The sequence below is a fragment of the Mus caroli genome, unplaced genomic scaffold (genome assembly GCF_978045245.1).
Source record: "Mus caroli unplaced genomic scaffold, Mus_caroli_1 scaffold_5, whole genome shotgun sequence".
Classification (NCBI taxonomy): domain Eukaryota; kingdom Metazoa; phylum Chordata; class Mammalia; order Rodentia; family Muridae; genus Mus; species Mus caroli.
In genome coordinates, this window is record NW_028227260.1 from 85,486,620 (window position 1) to 85,508,945 (window position 22,326).

At 33.6% G+C, this 22,326-nt stretch overlaps 1 protein-coding gene and 1 pseudogene across 3 annotated transcripts in view; one reads left to right on the plus strand and one right to left on the minus strand.

Annotated features, from left to right (window-relative positions):
* Dmd (dystrophin) overlaps positions 1-22,326 on the minus strand; it is a 2,436,643-nt gene that overhangs the window by 1,463,309 nt on the left and 951,008 nt on the right. For all 3 annotated transcript variants that reach the window (XM_085838134.1, XM_085838135.1, XM_029473188.1), the window contains exons 21-25: positions 20,541-20,721; positions 5,217-5,362; positions 4,085-4,297; positions 1,352-1,465; positions 88-243 (exon numbers count right to left, since the gene is read on the minus strand). In XM_085838134.1, the coding sequence (XP_085694260.1) occupies positions 88-243; positions 1,352-1,465; positions 4,085-4,297; positions 5,217-5,362; positions 20,541-20,721 (810 nt within the window). The remainder of the gene's footprint in view (positions 1-87; positions 244-1,351; positions 1,466-4,084; positions 4,298-5,216; positions 5,363-20,540; positions 20,722-22,326) is intronic.
* On the plus strand, positions 13,886-15,240 carry LOC110287012 (BCL2/adenovirus E1B 19 kDa protein-interacting protein 2-like; annotated as a pseudogene).

Genomic DNA, 22,326 nt, shown 5'->3' on the forward strand with positions numbered 1-22,326 from the left:
AAGTTTTAAATAAAGAAAATAAGAAAGATAGTCAGAAATTTTACTAAATTTATGGACAGAAGCTACAGTGAATTAAACTAGTCATACCTGGCGGCACATGTGATCCCACTGAGTGTTTAGCTCTTTAAGTTCTGTCTCCAGTCTGGATGCAAACTCAAGTTCAGCTTCACTCTTTATCTTCTGCCCACCTTCATTAACACTGTTTAAACTGGGCTGAATTGTTTGAATATCACCAACTAAAAGCTATGGAAACAATGCATAGTTTAACATGAATGTAAAAGTACAAACATAAATTTTATTATCATACATTTATCATGACATTCCACGTGAATTTTGACTATTAAAAGATGAACAATATACAAATCTGTCTACATAAGGTTCTTAAAATATTCAGTGGCTGTTGTACTAGTCAGGGAATTAACTATATGTCTGCTACTTAGCTCACAACTTTCAGATAAATTTGATGTTTAATATTTCTTGCTAGAAATTAGTCAAATTGATGAGCTTCATACATGAATATTTTCAAAATAATTTTGGTTTTTAAAAGCAAGTTACTCCAATAATCATCTGAAGGATGATGGCATGATTGATTTTTAGTTTTATTTAAAGAGAATGATTACTTTCTCCTTCTTGCACAACAATGGTCTAATGAATATCAGGTCAAAAATTAATATTATTGGGCTTAAGAAATGGTTCAGTGGACAAAGTTCTTTCATCGAAATGAGGATGTAAGTCAGATATGAACACACATCTAAAAACTTGGCCAGAGATTTGTGTGTATTTATTCTACTGATTGGATACAAAGGTAAAAATATGTATACCTGGTGCTTGCTGGCTGGCTAGTTTAGGCAACTGATGAGCTCCAGCTTCATAGAGAGAACTTGTCTCAAAAAATAAAACATGAAAAGCAAGAGAGGAAGGCACTTGATAATGGCCTCAGGTTCTCCTCAAATGTGAACACATCACACACACACACAGAGCTACATACATACAAAAAAACACACATACACACAGAGACACATATTTTCATATACTCATTTGATTAACAACCTAAGGTAAGAATCAGAAAGTTTTTCTTTAAATTATATTAAATTTTGTGTTGAGGTTTATGAAGTATGGCCAAAGTAAACGGCAATACTAGCACTTGCATAATTTTGGAAGGAAATGATTTTTTTTTGAAGGCCTTGAAGGATGTTTGCGTTACTCATGACCTTTATGTGTTAAGACATCCAAGAACGTGCTCAGGTACTGGAAACTGTCCTAGCAGCAAATGACTGAGCTAAAAGACAGTATAATATAAAATATATAATATAAAAGACAGTATTTGCAAATCATCAGATACAAATCTTACTCTGCATTGTTTGAGCTGTTTTTTCAGGATTTCAGCATCCCCCAGGGCAGGCCATTCCTCTTTCAGGAAAACATCAACTTCAGCCATCCATTTCTGTAAGGTTTTTATGTGATTCTGGAATAAAAAAGCAATTCGAAAGTATTACTAAGCTCTGATTCTTTTTAACATAGTTCATCATGATGATATATCCAAACATAAGTCAGAAAAAAAAAACAATGTATGATTGAGGGAGGTCTCATTGTAGCTTTATAAAGAACAATATTTTTACTAAGACTGCATTTTATGGTCTACACTATGAACATTGGTGTATGAAGTCTGCTATTGTTAAAAATAAAAACTAATACCAGATGTGGTTTTATTATGTTCCTCTTGAGAATATTAAATCGTATCCCTCTAGAGAAATTTGAAGTTTCAAAACAACTCATGATAATACTAACAATTTACTCTTACTGTACACAAAACAAACTATGCACATAAACTCACTGTTATGGTGTGTTTATAGCTTCCCTAAACCTGAACTTCCATAACTTGTTTTCTGCAGTTGACAGTTTAAACAGTCCCTTCAGTTGGGGATTTTAAGGTAAGATTTTCTTACCTTTAAAGTCAAAGCTCTTGATTTCTTATTGGTCTGACCAATAAGAAATAATGATTAGGCAACCAATGGCATTTTTGTCCTTTATAAATGGACAAGAACCTCCCACCTTTTTTCTGTATGACTTTTATTTATGTACTTTAGTTCAGTCACTTTTCAAATGTAAATCTGTCATTTCTTTTGTTCCATGTAATTCAATTACAATATCAATTTATAATTGTTTTCTTTTCTAAAATTTATATTGAAAATATATGCATCACAGAAATTTTCCCTTTCAATATGATTAAAATGTGGTTAATAACTACAGTTTTAAAAACAATTGACTAAATATAAGGATCTCAACATTATCTCCTTAGTGGTATCATTCAAGGCCAGTTTCCCCTCCATGACTTCTTGATGAACACATTAATTCTTCTTTGGTTTATTTAATTCTTACTCCACTCAAATCCTTTCTCTAAATTTGTGTCAGTAATCTCTACCCCTTTCATGATGGTTTGGAAGATGGAAATATAAGTATACTTTCCTGTTTAAAAAAAAAATACTTGTAATACATCTTTGCAATTGTTTGGCTGTCGGTGCTGTGTTTAATCCCACTTCATGCAAAAGTAGAGCACCAAATTTTTGAACAATATAAATCATTCTCTAATAAGTTATGGCTGAAATATTGAACACAGTTTAATGAACTTAGCATCTGCTTCATGTTGCAAAGATCTCATTTTTGCTTCCAGCAGTTCATAAAGTGGCTGAAATCACCTGTAGAGTGGTGTTTCATTAGTTCTTCCTCATATTAATAGAGTTCTTTCTTAATAAGTTATACTGCTTAACAAAGATACACATATTTAATCTGTTAGCAAATATACCCAATCAAAGAATATCTAGCATTAAAGGGGGACATTGCAAATATGAAAAAGGTAAAAATCTGAACAATATAATTTATCATTTGTCATATCACAATGTATATGATATAATTCTAGAAGGCCTGTTTTATTAAGAAGAAGGTTAAGAAAATGCTAAAGGACCCCCATGGAGCCCAGTGAATACAGGACCCTTCCCTCTCATAGGTGGGGAGCAGGGGGGAGTGAAGAACTTGGGGAAGGGGAAACTGGCAGGGGCAACTTTGGAATGTAAATAAATAAAATAATTCAATATTTTTTTTAAAAAAGGAAGATGGTACAATGTTAGGGAGCAGGATAGACAGAAACAGATTCAGAGTCAGACATGGATGCAATGCCACCAAAATTTGCTAGCATGAAAGAGGATGAGCTCTTGAAACAAAGATTTTATGTTCCTTCAAGTAGTTAAAAATAGCAAACAAATATACTTTCTCTTAAAGGCTTCATATAAGGGTGGAATAAGTGCTGCTAGCCTCAGCCAAACATGTAGGTCATGGATTTGACACTTTTGGTAGTGTTTTAGCTGTAAAATACAAGAATGATCAAGTCACTAGCATGGCCAGAATCAAAGTAAGGGCACTGTTCCAATGACTCTATATGAAGTCATGACATTTTTGAACTTTCTTTTCGGATATTATTATATTTCACAAATGGTCAACTATGAGAAACACAACCTATAAATTTAACTAACTTAGAATTACAGGCACAAATATAATTGTTAGATTACTATATTCAGTCTAGGTTATTATTAATGTATTAGAACTACTGAAATACTAAATTAATAGAAGTCAATGTAGGGAAGGAAATATAGCAGAAATTAAACATATATTCATAATTCAAAAGTGAAATATGGTAGTGAAAACATATGTCTTCTATATATATTATATATGCATATGTAATACATGTGTATATATGTATGCTGTGAGCTAAATCGAATCTACAACTTAAGAAAAATGAACATAATGGAATAAGGATATTTTAATTATTATGTTAAAATGTTAAGTATACTTGGAGTTGGTGAATAAAAAAAAAACAATTCATTTATACAGACAATCCAAGAAGGTATAACACATTACTGTTTTCATAGGAAAAATAGGCAAGTTGCAATCCTTTGCAAATCCAAATAGATTTGGCTTTTGATATCATCATTGTCTTTTTAGGACTCTGGGTAAAATATCTGTTTCCCATCACATTTTCCAATTAATTACTATGTGAAAAATATAGTTTAAAGGCCAAACCTCGGCTTACCTGAAATTTTCGAAGTTTATTCATATGTTCTTCTAGCTTTTGGCAGTTTTCCACCAACTGGGAGGAAAGCTTCTTCCAGCGCCCCTCAATCTCTTCAAATTCTGACTGATATTTCTGGCATATTTCTGAAGGTGCTTTCTTAGCCATCTCCTTCACAGTATCACTCAGATAGTTGAAGCCATTTTGTTGCTCTTTCAAAGAACTTTGCAGAGCCTCAAAATTAAATAGAAGTTCATTTACACTAACAGATGCATATTTGATGAGTTTCATTCATATCGAGAAGACGGTAAATAAAAGTTTATGTAATTTAGATATCTAAACAAAGTAGAATATCTGATAAAGCAATCCATATGTATTCTTATGAATAATTTCTATTATATTACAGGGCATATTTTATTTAAACAGAAATTTAGAAGTCATAATTTTACTGAATATCTATGTATTAATAATTATGTTTATTATATATGTGATGCATTTTAACTTACCTACAGTGAAACATTATTAAGACATTTAGGCAATATATGATTAATATATTTTCAGATTTTAAAAGAATAAGTATACAACATGGGATTTTTAGAATCAACAAAAAAATTAGTCTTCATATGTCCTCACATTACAGAAGTTTCTCTTACTAGTATTTAATTTCCAGACTTAGGCTATTAAAATAACTACTAAATATCAAGCATTTAATCATAGTGTTATAGTTTGTTAATTTTTAAATTCTAACTAATTATATAAATCCATTGATTTTACCTAAGCTTAAAGAAATCAGTAGTTAAAAATAAAGTAATTATAATAAAACAATGTGATTTAATTTTAATAATCATACTTAATATCTTATAATGTCACTAAATATGAAAGGAAATTATAGCTTTCCTTTAACACAGTACTTTTAATTTAAAAATAAATATCCATTTATGTGTGTATATTTATAAAATAATATATAGAAAGAAATAAGAAAAAGTCATGTTTTTGGTCAAATACTTCTGTTTATTTTTCCAACTCATAATCTATGATTTTTTCATTATTATCTTTACTTTTTCATTATTATCTTAAGTTTAATATATCAATATGATTTCTTGACTGATAAGACATGTTCTTTGTTATTTATGATATTCAAATATGCACAGACCTGTAATTTCCCGAGTCTCTCCTCCATTATTTCATATTCAGTAACACTAAGATAAGGTACAGAGAGTTTGTTTTCTGACTGCTGGATCCATGTCCGGATGCTACTCATTGTCTCCTGATAGCGCATTGGTGGTAAAGTGTCAAAAACTTAAAGAAAGAGAATAACAATAAAATAAATTTAAACTGTCATATTTTTCTAATTTGTCAGCAAATTCAATTATATTAAGTATTAACGAGTATGTATGCTTGAAATATAATGGAGTCTAGTTGCTACTATGAAGCCGCCTTCTTACCTAAAATGTCTGGAATACTAAGAACATTTATGAGATATTTTGAATTTTCAAATCAGCACACCAAACTCTGAGTAAATATATTCATTTGTAAGGATGGGAAATAGAGTTAGATGCTGAGTATTTTTTTAGCAACATCATATAGCTTCTATTTGAAGACAGAAGTATATCCAATACTGAAAACTATCATCCCTGTGGTGATTTTGTCTTAGGAGAAACAATACTATTACCCATTTTACTAAATTAAACCTATTTATATATGATTAACATGCATCATGAACTCTAATAGAAATTCCTATCATCTAGTATGATAAACCAGTAAGCTACATATTATTAAAGCCATTGAAATTAATGTAATTTGTTCTGGAAAAGATAGGCAACTATATTTTTCTAATAATAATCAGATGCAGCATATTAAACAAAGCTATCTGGCATAACCAAAACCACTAATGAAAAGCAGTCATTACTTTTTCAGTTTTTCTATATATACAAATCTGTTAGAAAGAATTAAAAAAAAAAAAACCTATACAGAACCTGAACATTTATTGAGAACTTAGCCAAGAATTAGAAACCAAAAAGTAATATGTTGGACATGTTGGCACATGTCTGTAATACTGGAAATTAGAAAGTGGAGACAAGAGGATCGAGAGTACAAGCAGAGTCTTATCTACACAACAAAGTTTGAGGAAGTCTCGGGCACATGAGATACTATCTTAAAATGTAATCATGCAACATAGCTTAAGGATAATAAAAGCACATTAATGCAGAATAAAGTATACTACTTTGAAAGAATTAAGTGGATAGATTTCATAGCAAATTAAATGGCACAACAAAATAAAAATGTGATGATGTCTCAGAATTAAACATATTGAATGAAATACAGAATAAAAGAATAAAATGATAATTAAAGATAGGATAATCTAATGCAAATGTATCCCTGAAGGAATATAACAGAATTATTTCAAATCAGAAGTAGTGCTTTCTTCATACACTAAAATAATGAAGATGAGATGGAAAAATGGTTCAGTGCTTCAAGTGTGAAGGGCAAAGTAACTCATGTAAATGGTGGGTACTTATGATAGCTATCATGAAATTACTAGCCTTGGATGTCAGAAAGAAAGATACTTAGACATACACTGGACCAGGTGAACAGCTATATCGGCAAGCTACTGATAGATCCTGAAAAGTGTAGGGGTGATTAAGAGGGATTTCTGGCATTGAATTCAGTCAGACCGAGGTGTATGTACCCACACAGGTAAACATACACAGCCACGTGCATGCACGGCATTCATATACATTATGAAAAGAAAAAATAATCATTCGGCAAATCTAAATTCATTTCACTATTTGAAAATGAAATTATGTGAATATTTTTATTTTGTAATATTTATAACTCCCATTTATGATTCCCTGTATATTACATGAGAAAATTAGAAGCTCTCTGACTTATCAATTAATGGGAAGTTCTAAAGATTGTGATGGTTTTAGTGTATGATCTTTAAAAATTCAGACTGAAATACCAGAAATGGAGATTGGCCTTAAATATGTGAACACTTACTTAAGGGTTAATATCCAATTTTCTTTTCTTTCTCTTTTTTTTTATTTTTTAAACTTAAGTTTCTATTTTATTTTATTTTTATTTTTTTTAATTTATTTTTAATTTTTTTTATTAGGTAATTTCCTCAATTACATTTCCAATGCTATCCAAAAAGTCCCCAATACACTCCCTCCACCAGTCCCCCACCCACCCACCCCCACCCCTTGGCCCTGGCATTCCCCTGTACTGGGGCATATAAAGTTGGCAAGTCCAATGGGCCTCTCTTTCCAGTGATGGCCTACTAGGCCATCTTTTGATACAACTGCAGCTAGAGACAAGAGCTCTGGGGTACTGGTTAGTTCATAATAATGATCCACCTATGGGGTTGCAGTTCCCTTTAGCTCCTTGGGTACTTTCTCTAGCTCCTCCATTGGGGGCCCTGTGATCCATCCAATAGCTGACTGTGAGCATCCACTTCTGTGTTTGCTAGGTCCCAGCATTGTCTCACAAGAGACAGCTATATCTGGGTCCTTTCAGCAAAATCTTGCTAGTGTATGCAATGGTGTCAGCGTTTGGAAGCTGATTATGGGATGGATGCCTAGATATGGCAGTCTTTAGATGGTCCATCCTTTCTTCACAGCTCCAAACTTTATCTCTGTAACTCTTTCCATGGGTGTTTTGTTCCCAATTCCAAGAAGGGGCACAGTGTCCACACTTTGGTCTTCGTTCTTCTTGAGTTTCATGCATTTAACAAATTGTATCTTATATCTTTGGTATCCTAAGTTTTTGGGCTAATATCCACTTATCAGTGAGTACATATTGTGTGAGTTCCTTTGTGAATATGTTACCTCACTCAGAATGATGACCTCCAGATCCATCCATTTGCCTAGGAATTTCATAAATTCATTCCTTTTAATAGCTGAGTAGTACTCCATTGTGTAAATGTACCACATTTTCTGTATCCATTCCTCTGTTGAGGGGCATCTGGGTTCTTTCCAGCTTCTGGCTATTATAAATAAGACTGCTATGAACATAGTGGAGCATGTGTCCTTCTTACCGGTTGGAACATCTTCTGGATATATGCCCAGGAGAGGTATTGCTGGATCCTCTGGTAGTATTATGTCCAATTTTCTGAGGAACCGCCAAACTGATTTCCAGAGTGGTTGTACAAACTTGCAATCCCACCAACAATGAAGGAGTGTTCTTCTTTCTCCACATCCTCGCCAGCATCTGCTGTCACCTGAATTTTTGATCTTAGCCATTCTGACTGGTGTGAGGTGGAATCTCAGGGTTGTTTTGATTTGCATTTCCCTGATGATTAAGGATGTTGAACATTTTTTCAGGTGCTTCTCTGCCATTCGGTATTCCTCAGGTGAGAATTCTTTGTTCAGTTCTGAGCCCCATTTTTTAACGGGGTTATTTGATTTTCTGGAGTCCACCTTCTTGAGTTCCTTATATATATTGGATATTAGTCCCCTATCTGATTTAGGATAGGTAAAGATCCTTTCCCAATCTGTTGGTGATCTTTTTGTCTTATTGACGGTGTCTTTTGCCTTGCAGAAGCTTTGCAACTTTATGAGGTCCCATTTATCAATTCTCGATCTTACAGCGCAAGCCTTTGCTGTTCTATTCAGGAATTTTCCCCCTGTACCCATATCTTCGAGGCTTTTCCCTACTTTCTCCTCTATAAGTTTCAGTGTCTCTGGTTTTATGTGGCGTTCCTTAATCCACTTAGATTTGACCTTGGTACAAGGAGATAGGAATGGATCAATTCGCATTCTTCTACATGATAACTGCCAGTTGTGCCAGCACCATTTGTTGAAAATGCTGTCTTTTTTCCACTGGATGGTTTTTGCTCCCTTATCAAAGATCAAGTGAACATAGGTATGTGGGTTGATCTCAGGGTCTTCAATTCTGTTCCATTGGTCTACTTGTCTGTCGTTATACCAGTACCATGCAGTTTTTATCACAATTGCTCTGTAGTACAGCTTTAGGTCAGGCATGGTGATTCCTCCAGAGGTTCTTTTATCCTTGAGAAGAGTTTTTGCTATCCTAGGTTTTTTGTTGTCCCAGATGAATTTGCAGATTGCCCTTTCCAATTCGTTGAAGAATTGAGTTGGACTTTTGATGGGGATTGCATTGAATCTGTAGATTGCTTTTGGCAAGATAGCCATTTTTACAATGTTGATCCTGCCAATCCATGAGCATGGGAGGTTTTTCCATCTTCTGAGATCTTCTTTAATTTCTTTCTTCAGGGACTTGAAGTTCTTGTCATACAGATCTTTCACTTCCTTAGTTAGAGTCACGCCAAGGTATTTTATATTGTTTGTGACTATTGAGAAGGGTGTTGTTTCCCTAATTTCCTTCTCTGCTTGTTTATCCTTTGTGTAGAGAAAGGCCATTGACTTGCTTGAGTTAATTTTATATCCAGCTACGTCACTGAAGCTATTTATCAGGCTTAGGAGTTCTCTGGTGGAATTTTTAGGGTCACTTATGTATACTATCATATCATCTGCAAAAAGTGATATTTTGACTTCTTCTTTTCTGATTTGTATCCCCTTGATCTCCTTTTGTTGTCTAATTGCTCTGGCTAGGACTTCAAGTACACTGTTGAATAGGTAGGGAGAGAGTGGGTAGTCTTGTCTAGTCCCTGATTTTTGTGGGATTGCTTCCAGCTTCTCACCATTTACTTTGATGTTGGCTACTGGTTTGCTGTATATTGCTTTTATCATGGTTAGGTATGGGCCTTGAATTCCTGATCATTCCAAGTCTTTTATCATGAATGGGTGTTGGATTTTGTCAAATGCTTTTTCAGCATCTAACGAGATGATCATGTGGTTTTTGTCTTTGAGTTTGTTTATATAATGGATTACATTGATGGATTTTCGTATATTGAACCATCCTTGCATCCCTGGGATGAATCCTACTTGGTCAGGATGGATGATTGTTTTGATGTGTTCTTGAATTCGGTTAGCGAGAACTTTATTGAGGATTTTTGCATCAATATTCATAAGGGAAATTGGTCTGAAGTTCTCTATTTTTGTTGGGTCTTTATGTGGTTTAGGTATCAGAGTGATTGTGGCTTCATAGAATGAGTTGGGTAGAGTACCTTCTGATTGTATTTTGTGGAATAGTTTGTGAAGAACTGGGATTAGTTCTTCTTTGAAGGTTTGATAGAACTCTGTGCTAAACCCATCTGGTCCTGGGCTTTTCTTGGTTGGGAGACTATTAATGACTGCTTCTATTTCTTTAGGGGATATGGGACTGTTTAGATCATTAACCTGATCTTGATTTAACTTTGGTTTTTATTTATTATATGGATTTATTTATTTATTTATTTATTATTATTATTTATTTATTTGGATTTATTTATTATATGTAAGTACACTGTAGCTGTCTTCAGACATTCCAGAAGAGGGCGCCAGATCTCGTTATGGATGGTTGTGAGCCACCATGTGGTTGCTGAGATTTGAACTCTGGACCTTCGGAAGAGCAGTCGGGTGCTCTTACCCACTGAGCCATCTCACCAGCCCCCCAATTTTATTTTCTTTTAAAACCTATTTGGTGCTTACAAGCTCATTATTTTGTAAGATTTTAATTTTGTTATTTTTTAAATCTATATTGTCCCTGGTGTGTGTGTGTCTGTATCTGTGTGTGTATGTCTATACCTGTGTGTATGTGTGTGAGAAAGATAGTCCATGCAACATGTGCCATAAGAATAATTCATCAGATCCTCTGTAGCTGGAGTTACAAGTAGTTGTATGTGGCAGAACATAGGTGCTGATAATTGAATTCAGGTCCTTGTCAGGAGCACTGTATATTCTTGATAACTAATGTAGCATGTTTAACCACTAACCCCAGACTTAGTTTTTTAATTCATATAAACATTGAATTTCTTTTCACAATTGATCAGAAAATTTGTTTATTCATAAACACAGGAGTCTGGTGAATAGTGACAGTGCATGGAGACATTAATTATAATGTGGCAAAGGTCTGAGATAGCCAAATAGTAGTTTTTAAGATATTTGCTGGATAGGTCATAGATTTCATACAGATTGATTTAATTTAACATGAATATTTATATTTTAGAAAAGAATTTATGTTTCTGCCACAGTAGTGGTTAAGGAAAATAAATTACATATATTAGAAGTTTGCCAGACATTTTATTAATCATTTAAATAGTATTCAGATGATGAATATATGTCAGGGTAAAGAATTATGCATACAGAGATCAGCAGAGATCAGTAATAGTGCTTTTATTAGTAAGAGACTGGCAAAACTTTATGACACATAACAGAATAATTTCTCCTCATTTTTATATACATAGGCTGGTTAGCATGACAATTAGGAAATGATATTCTTCATTTAATAAAACCTAGATGTAGATGTAACTGTAGATTTTGTACATTCAGTGAATCCCTTAAGTTTTTTAGTTTAGACATCATCGGTAGAAATGTGGATGAGAATATGTTTGGAAGAAATAAACAATGGAATCTGTTTATGATTTCCTATTTAGGCAATTACTTCCTACATGCTTGGAGCACCAGGAATGCAGCTAGTGAAGCTCTAAATATCTCTGGATATTTAAATTGTAATTGCTGAATCCAGCTATGAACTAATAATTACTGAAAAATAATACCTATTTGAGTGAGCATTAGAGAAACATATGTGGACTACACTGAAAGTGACAGAGGCAGTTGCAGAAAAAGAAGGAAAGAAAGTAAGGGCAGGAAAATAATTTCATATCAGGTACAAATGAATGAACAGAATTCTAAAGAAAAATATTAGAATAATCTAAGTTCTACCCAAAAGTAATTATACACACTATAGTTCTGCAATAAGAGAAAGCAAATATCCTCCTAAGAGTTTGAATGACTGAAGAATTATTATTATTATTATTATTAAAGTATTTTCATCTATGAGAACATTCAAATACTATTGAGTTTCAAGACAAATCTTCTCTTCTGCATATTGACCACCAGTTGAACCTATACCATTAATTGAAAATACTTTCCTTTTTTCATTGTATAATTTTCTCTTCTTTTTCAAACATCAAGTGACCATGGGTGTGTGGGTTTATTTTTGGGTCTTCAATTCTGTTCCACTGATCTACCTGTCTCTGTACCAATACTATGTGGTTTTTATCACTATTGCTCAGTTTGCTCAGGGATGGTGATTCCCACAGTTCTTTTATTGTTGAGATTTTTTCTTTTGCTAACCTGGGTTTCTTTGTTATTCCAGATGAAATTGAGAATTGCTCTTTCTGTCTCTGTGAAGAATTGATGGGGATTGGATTGAATTTGTAGATTGCTTTTGGTAAGATGGCCATTTTTACTATATTAATCCTGCCAATCCATGAGCATGGGAGATCTTTCCATCTTCTGAGATCTTTTTCAATTTCTTTCTTCAGAGACTTGAAGTTCTTATCATACAGATCTTTCACTTCCTTAGTTAGAATCACACTAAGGTATTTTATATTGTTTGTGACTATTGTGAAGGGTGTTGTTTCCCTAATTTCTTTCTCAGCCTGTTTATCCTTTGTGTAGAGGACGGCTACTGATTTGTTTGAGTTAATTTTATATTCTGCCACTTTGTTGCAGTTGTTTATCAGCTGTAGGTGTTCTCTGGTAGAATTTTGGGAGTTGCATGTGTATACTATCATATCATCTGCAAATAGTGATATCTTGATCTCTTCCTTTTATATTTGTATCCCTTTGACCTCATTTAGTTGTCTAATTGCTCTGGCTAGAACTTCAAGTAGTAACAGAAGAAATACGAGGAGAGTGGGCATCATTTTCTTGTCCCTGATTTTAGTGGGATTGCTTCAAATTTCTCTCCATTTAGTTTGATGTTGGTTATTGGATTGCTGCATATTGCTCTTATTATGTTTAGGTATTGGCCTTGAATTCATGATTTTTCCAAGCCTTTTAGCATGAAGGTGTGCTGCATATTATCAGGTTTTTTTTTAATCATCTAATGAGATGATCATGTGCTTTTTTTCCCTTTTATATAGTGTTTGTTTATATAGTAGATTATGATAGTGGATTTTTGTATATTGAATCAACCTTGCATCTCTGGGATGAAACTTACCTGATTATGGTGAATGATGGTTTTAATGTATTCATGGATTCAGTTTGCAAAAATTTTATTGAATGTTTTTCATTGATATTCATAAGCAAAATTGGTCTGAAGTTCTCTTTCTTTGGTGGGTCTTTGTGTGGTTTAGGTGTCAGTGTAACTATGACTTCATAGAACTAATTAGGTAGTGTTCTTTCTGTTTCTATTTTGCGAAGTATTGGTATTAGGTTTTCTTTGAAGGTTTGATAGAATTCTGTACTGAAATCATCTGGCCCTGGACTTTATTTGTTTTTAAGATTTTTAATGATTTCTTTCATTTCCTTTGAGGTTGGGTTTAGATGGCTTATCTAATCCTGATTTTAACTTTGGTACCTGGTATCTGTCTAGAAAATCATGTGTTTCATCTCGATTTTATAGTTTTTTTGAGTATAGGCTTTTGTAGTAGGATCTGATGTTTTTTTTTTATTTCTTCAGTTTCCATTGTTATTTCTCCCTTTTCATTTCTGAGTTTGTTAATTTGGATACTGTCTCTGTGCCCTCTAGTTGGTTTGGCTAAGGGTTTATATATTTTGTTGATTTTCTCAAGGACCCAGCTCTTGGTTTTATTAATTCTTTGAATAGTTCTCTTTGTTTCTACTTGGTTGATTTCAGCCCTGAGTTTGATTGTTTCCTGCCATCTACTCCTCTTGGGTGTATTTGTTCTTTCGTTCTAGAGCTTTTAGGTGTGCTTTTAAGCTGCTTGTGTAGGATTTCTCCAATGTCTTTATGAAGGCACTCAGAGCTCCAAGTTTTCCTCTTTGCACTGCTTTCATTAGGTATGTTGTTCCTTCATTTTCATTAAATTCTAAAGTCTTTTAATCTCATTTGTTAGTTATACATATATTTCATTGTTGAAGTATAAATATAACAAATTACACACAACAATTATACCAGGGTTGGTAAAATATGTAGGTTATGTTAAAGAAAACTTCAACATTAGATTCACCATATAAAAATATTAAACTGGAGCTGAGATCTTCTGAGAAACGCTGGGCCTCTTCACACAGAAGTAAGGGCAGAGGGATCGGCCCTGTGCCATTTTCTGTGACCTGGAAGTCAGCCTCATGTTACCAACCTGGTGGGGCAAACAGGACAGGGATTTGGGGACCCATAGCTTAATCCAGGGTCTTTGCCAAGAGCTGTAAGTTGTCATTGAATCCAGGCTAAGGGTGAAAAGAGTGGTGTTAAAAGAAGAATGGCAGGATGAAGATTTTCTTATACATTTACCAGAATATGATAGCATTGAAGCAGATATACCAGATGTAACTCTGCCACATAGCCAGCCTGGCTCATTAGAAGTTAATGGAAACAAAGTAAGAAACTAATAGCATCAGACATCAGCCTGATCTTGGATCCTAATGAAGGCTCTGTGAAGTCGGATGATTTAGATGAAGGTGAAGTTAACCTGGAAGGCTTAGTTTACCCAATCAGAGAACAATGATAAGTTGAGTAGGAAGATGATCTTCCCATACTAAAACTACTGAAGTCATTAGGAAAGGCTCCATTACTGAATACACAGCTGCAGAAGAAAAATATTGATGCCACTGCACATGTTCAGAATTGGAGAGCAGGACTACAGTGTGACTATGTAGGCAACCAAACTCTATACAAAAGGTATTACCCATGGAATTTATTATGGGAATGGCTTAAATTCCATTGTTGTATTTTCTGTCTGTTTTTAGTCTGAAAGTGGTCAGTCTAACTATAGATATTTAATGGACAACCTCTTTAAATATGTTATTGGCATGTTAGAGCTCTTGGTATCAGAGAACTACATGACTTAAATGGTGCAACCACTTGAAGGAAATTGTTTGGTCTGGGATGGTTCAGAAGATGATACCAGCAAATTGATAGATGATTAAGGAAAAACCTAAAGTTTCTAATCATTTTTCACCATTCTTGGTTTATGCAAATATTTCTGGATGTTAAAATACCATTTATCAGTTTAAAATTCAGCCAGGAAGTTAGATACATCTTTCCTTTGGCAGAACTGGCAGAGCTTGTTCCCATGGGATATGTGCAGCATAATTGAGTGTGGAAATCAAGTTGATCAAGAACTTAATGGAAAGAAGAACCACTAAAAAGTGAGTAGGAAGTTCAGTGTCCAACCCAGGTAAGACAAAGAACGCTGGGGAGGCAGGGCTGTAGTGCATCCTAGTGCACTCATGACTCAAGTGTTTATGTAATCTGTTACAAAATTTACTTGACTTCTTTTCAAATGGACTATAGTAAAAGGGACTGTTCACTGCTGTCATGGTTTGCAACTCTTGAATTTAGCCCTATAATGACTAATTATATTGGAATCATTTTATATTGTTAAATAGCAGAGAACTATACTTTATATAAAGCAATCTTTACATATGTTTATTTGAATGATTCATTTTCAGTAAAATATATACATAAAATGAAAAAGGAAAGAAATTATTTTTTTATATTTTTCAGTGTGTACATATCTCCTGGATGGATATGCAAATAAATATGACTAGGATTTTAAATGGGCATGCACGTCTTTGTTTTTTGAAGGGTTGTATACATATTCTGGGTAATGTAGGCTGGATTGCCCTTTAGCAAAGACAGGTAATCTGACACCAAGAAGTTCTAAGGTTATGCATGTGATATAGGCAGTAGTTGTGGCCTGAACTTCTGACCTAAATCTTACTGTTTCTTAGTGTGGTGAAAGGGCAGGCAACTGAGTGACTTTTTTTCTCTTTAAAGATGTGTTAGAACCAGAACTAGAGATTTTGAGAAGCTACTAGCTAGGGTTTGTATATAAGTATATAAGGGACATTTTACTTTACCCAAAATGAAAATTGTTTAAAAAACAAAAAACAAAACAGAAAGACAGACAGGAATGAAGGAAGGAAGGAAGGAAGGAAACTCTTAAGATATGTTTACTAATGTGAAATGAGTTGTGTCATGTGTTCGTGAAGCTGTGAGTATTGCAAAGGTTTCGACGATTATTCATAATCAGCTGCACCTGTAGAGCAGATGGGTTGCTACTGCAATGCTCTCATAGTGGGGCATTGTACCTGAGAATTTCTTTGTAACTTCCTTGACCACAGTGGTATTTGGCGTAAGCAGATGGGTGTTTGTGTTTCTATAGGATGGTGTGACAGAGCCAATACATTGGTTGGTTGTGTGAAGCACTGCTGCTGTGCACTCAGGATGACATTTGCTGTATGTAAGTTTTTAGTTCATGTGATTAAGTACCTTCACTGAGCATTGAAATAAATATTATTTATGCCTCCAAAAGAATATTAAATTGAGCTTATTTCTTATTATCCAGTCTTGGTTCCAGTTTAATCATTGTATATCAAATACGTGTGCTGAATTATTATGTTCTCACAATGTACTACATAAATATGTACACATAAATGCCAGTCTGGTTACCAGAGGTTATTCAGTGGAGATCTCTGGCCCAGCCAGGTGGAAAGCTTCAATCGAAGGGGAAAGGGAATGACAGGGAGGTGGAATTGCCTCAGCTGCCTCTGCTGCTGTTGCCATAGCTGCTGCTGCCACTGCTCTGACTCTGCTGCCCCAGAAGCAGCTGTTGCTCTGAGATGCTGTACTGGCTGCACTGAGCTGAGTGAAGTAGGACTAAGCCTGCACAGCCTGACTAGCCAGTGAGCAGTGCCAGTGTAGCTTCTGGTGGTGAAAGAATTGGGAGAGCATTCTCTTCCTAGGCGGCATTACAGCTCTTGTGACAGATGCTTTCAGACAATAGAACAATTCTCACACACCTTTATTCCTTCTGAATAGGCTCTTATATACAGTTTGAGGGTGGCTTGGAATCTGACAGTAGGTGCTTGTTCTGAGATATTAAGGATGCCTCAGTTACATGTGGAGGGGTTTGGCAGCACTACACTATGTGACTGTTAGCCACAATTCTCTCTGGGGGAGACGGGGGGGGGGTTGTGGTTATGTGACAGGGGCTTGGCGCTGGGTATCCCTTCAGGATATCCGGGGCTTCAAGCCTTAGCGTGACCTTACAGGGCTTCCTCTCACGGTCCAGCAGCCCACCTTAAAACTAAAATTATTATCAAATACATTGGAAATTATAAAAATTGTATATGTATCTTCAAAAAGGAATGTGACACTGATGTGGTTATACAGTATGTACAGGGTTTAAATATAAACCTGTAATATATATATATATATATATATGTGTGTGTGTGTGTGTGTATGTATGTATATATTATATATATTTATATTTATATAATTATATATAATACATATTTACAATGGTTGTGTTCAGTTAAACATAAATATATATTTGGAAGCAAATAATTTATACATTTGATAAATGAGAAGTATATATTCATATTTGTTACATTATGGAACAACCCAAAGTAATGTTAAATTGAGAATGATATATTGACTATTTACTTCTGTTTTAAAATAGCATACATTACCTAAAGCTAAGATCTTAATATCTATATATTTACAGATAATAGTAAGTAGCTACATAAGCAGATGGGAAAAAAAAAAGGAACACATGAAAAAAGTCTTTTACTGAGACATAATAAAGTAAAAAAAAAAAAAACTAGACAAAACTTTTAATTTAGAGCTATAAGAATTAACTACAATTCGTCTTATTTAGAACCTTAATTCATTTTCATACAATTGAACGTTAGTTACAAGTCAAAAATCTTGAATATATTACCATAGAAAGCATTTTAATAGTTATAAAATTTTATTTTCCTATCTCTGGAAAAGAGAATTGTCATTCCCTATAACATTGGTGATCTTGTATCTACAATATTACTTCCTTAGGGACTCCATCTAATAGTCATTTTTATCCTTGTCATGAGTCTACTTCAAAGTGATCTCACACAGCATCCCTATTATTTCCACCTTTTTTTTCTGTTTTTTTGAACTTATATTCCATTTATTATTTTATTCATCAGCAGGAGTCTTTTTTCCAGAAATATGGATATAGTTATCCAATTCACTTCAATTACACTAAATAAATATTTTACCAAGCACTCATGGACAAAGCAAATGTCAAACTAAATTGGTCTTCATCCTTCTGGTAATAAGCTAGGTCTTTCTGACTTCCTTTACTTTTCCTGGTCTCTTCTTTAACCTTGATCAAATTTCCTAGTTTCTGTTCCTCTCAAAACACTTTCTCTAATTTAGTACATAGAGAGCACTTGGTTATGTTATATGTTATGTTCAAAGGACATCTCTCCAGTATTATATGTCCTAACTCTTGTATTATTACAACCTTTGATAGTATCATTCAGATTTTTTTGTTTCAATAATCTATTTTCAAAGTTTCATAAGGACATAAATACTGCTGAATAATTTTATAGCACAAACCATAATTTGCTAACTCAATAAATTTGCAAATGAATCAAGATCAATGACTTGTGATCATCAGTAATTATGCCATGATAAGGGCATAGTAAACACCTAGACACTGAAATGAACAGAATGTATGTTATCATTTGGTATACTTTTCTTTTGCAATGTATTTCACATTTGCTTCAATAGTTGTTTTCCAGAAGAGTAGGCAAAATTATTAGAAATACTCTTATACATATGATTGTGTGGCAAATGTGTTCTCCCTGTGCCCCATTGAGCCTTTCTTTCTAGCCCATCTACATGACTTTTGACACTTGACCACCCAGTTGATTCCAAGGACACACTAGGCTGGGAACATAAGTCAGAAAAGTTTTACAAATAATTTTCGTGTGTATACCAATGATTATATGGCATGATGATTATATCAATGAGTACTTAATCAAAATAAATAGTATTTTTTTTACATTATAGTAACATAAAAATCTCAGCTATCAATATGGCTATGCCTGAATCCTTTCAACTGAAGATTGAACCTAGTAGGCATATGAGAATTAAAATAACTTTCTAATTAGTTAAGATGCTCAGATATAGAATACACTTTCCAATTATTTGATTTTAAAGGAAGTTTATGTATTAATGAAAAAATAAAATATAGTGATGCTAAGATGAATGAAAAACTAGATTATTAATATATATATATATATATATATATTTTTTTTTTTTTTTTACTCATTTGAAGCTCATCAGCAAATATGTTGCAATCCACTAGAGGGAGCTGATATCATTTTAAAGTTTTACTGACTGATTTCCTAAGAGAAAAATAAACCCTTTAGTAAAACTGTTTTACAAAGTAGAAGAAAAAAGAAGCATATTGTAAACTTAATTTTATTTAAATAAAACGAAGCTAGAAAAACTAGCAAGGCTTCATTCATATCCAAATTCTCTAGAAATGTTTTTTTGTTGTTGTTGTTTTGTTTGGTTTTATTTTTGTTTCTTGTTTTTTGTTTTTTTGAGACAGGGTTTCTCTGTGTAGCCCTGGCTGTCCTGGAACTCACTTTGTAGACCAGGCTGGCATCAATCTCAGAAATCTGCCTGCCTCTGCCTCCCGAGTGGTGGGATTAAAGGCGTGGGACACCACACCCGGCTCTAGAAATGTTTTAAATACCATTAAAAAAATATTTACAAAGGCAATCAGGAAGAAAACACATGCATTATTGCTCTACTTTTATCTTCTATTTCATTAAGAAAACAAAGAAAATAAAAAGAGGATTTATGTAATTACTGAGTTCCAAAATTAAAATATAGCCCAAAGGATAATTTGTCCTTTCCTAAGATTCAGTTCCCACAAGGATGTAGTTCTCAGATGACCTGACAGAGCATCAAAAGATACCTGTACAAATATCTCCACCTACACAAAAGAAAATATTGTGAAAGTCTACTGAACTGGTCCTTTATTTTTAACAATGCTCAAAACTCCTGATTCTGGAATTCATAACCCACTATGGAGAAGTTTTATCTGTAAAAATATGGTTTATTTGCCTTTATCCAAAGGCATCAGAATGTTGAAGGTGAGAAAAGATGCATTTTCTTGTACAATGTGAGTATTTTGAGTATTTTTGGAAAGAGGAAAATTCCATTGTTTATAGTTCTTAATATTTTATTCACACATAACCCATTAAAAGAATCGGACTGAAGGGGATGAAGGGGTTTGCAACCCCATAGAAGGAACAGTAATATCAACCAACCAGACACCCCAGAGTTCCCAGGGTCTAAAACACCAACCAAGGAGTACACATGGAGGGAACCTTGACTCCAGCTGCAAATGTAGCAGAGGATGGCCTTGTTAGGCACTAATGAGAGGAGAGGCCCTGGGTCCTGGGAAGGCTCGATGCTCCAGTGTAGGGGAATGCAGGGCCAGGAGGTAGGAGTGGGTGGGGCAGGTGGGAGAGCACCCTCATAGTAGCAGTGGGAAGGGAGATGAGATAGAGGGTTTAGGGGTGGAGGACCAGGAAAGGGGATAACATTTGAAATGTAAATAAAGAAAATATCCAATTAAAAAAGTGTTTTTACTTACTTGTCTGTAGCTCTTTCTCTCTGGCCCTCACACCATCAAAGATGTGATTAAAATGATTAGTGAAGGCCACAAAGTCTGCATCCAGAAACATTGGTCCCTGTCCCTTTTCTTTCAGTTGTAGGGTCTGAATTTTTAATTGTTCAATTTGAGGCTGAAGAGCTGACAGCCTGTTGACTTCATCCTGCAGCATAATTCAGAGTATTAAAACTATGTAACTTTGAAACTTTGCATACACTATATTTTCACAAAGAAAGTTGTTCATAGCAAGTGATAGGAGATCAGGTTAATGTCCTTAACAAATATTTAAGAAATATCCCTAATAATACTATTGTAATGCAACTTACCAATTTAAGAAGACCACAACACTTTGCTCCTTTTGGATCATCATATATGATATACTTTAATTTCAGAATATTATCGTTTAGACTATTAAAGAACATGGACATGTTTGTTTGCAACATATTTTAATTGACTAAAAATTTCTAAAATAAATCATATAAAGACATTTTTCTTTTATCTTTTTTTCTTCAAAATTGTCTTTAAATTCTAAGGTCATTGAGTGGATAATTTTCTATTCATATTTGTAAAATATAAAAAGCATATACTTAATATAGTATATGAATTTATAAATCTCTATATAATATAGATTATCGTGCCTATCCAATAATATATATATATATATATATATATATATATATATATATATATTTACATATGATATAATCTCTCAATTTATCAGGTCACATTTCTTCTTCTTAGTAGTCAATTATTAATTACCCTTTTAACTAGGAACTGTCCATGTTACCTACTTTCCTGTCATAAATAGTATTCAAATCATAGAATCTGCTTTCAATATCAACTTTACACTGCTTTGAATGATAAATATACATGTACAATGCTTTCAAGTCTACTATAGTACTCTCTAGCTCCATGTGGTTCTAAGAAACTCAAATGTGGGTAGTATAAATTGAGGTACATTAATTAGATGAAAATGAACACTAAATTATGAAGGCAGAACATGAAATATTTATAATATAACCACTTAAATGCTGATTAAACCTTGCAATGATAGTTTTGACTAATAAGGCTACATAAAACATATTAATGGATTTTCTTTTCCAGTTTCCTTTTATATTTCCATTGTGTTCTATTGTTTGACAGTTTCCTACAAGCCCTGAATAAAACTTGGTTGTTTTTATTCATCTTTCCCACCTTTCATTCCTCTACTTCTTAGGTTGCCCAAACTGTTCTCTTTAAAATATCCCCCTCCTAGCCATTGAGTTTATGTTTAATTTCCTACCAAAGTTGGGGTGGAATATTATTTACTGGAGTAAGTAAATAATAAGTCCCTAAAACCCTGAATAAAATGACACCCCATCCCTGAGCAAATACTACTATACAGGTCATCAAAAAGGGGTTCTGCCACATTGGCTTCCTCATGAATAAATAGTTAATATTTTAAATTATTCATGAATATTAATACTTTAAATTATTCATACCATTTGAATTTGGGATTTGTATTTTTCAGTTATATTGTTTGCTATATAATTATTTTAGTGTCATTTTAGTAAGTTGTAATGAATTTATATTATTTCCTATATAGTTTACTTATACCATAACAAATAGTTTTAAATTCTCCTTCTTAATGCATTTTTACCATGCTTGCTTACTTACAATTCATGTCTATGCTAACTTTCTAAAGTACTTAGATTCATTTAGTACTTAATATGCAAAAATCATGATAATTAAAATTAAAAATGAGATCATATGTTAATTAGATGGAGAG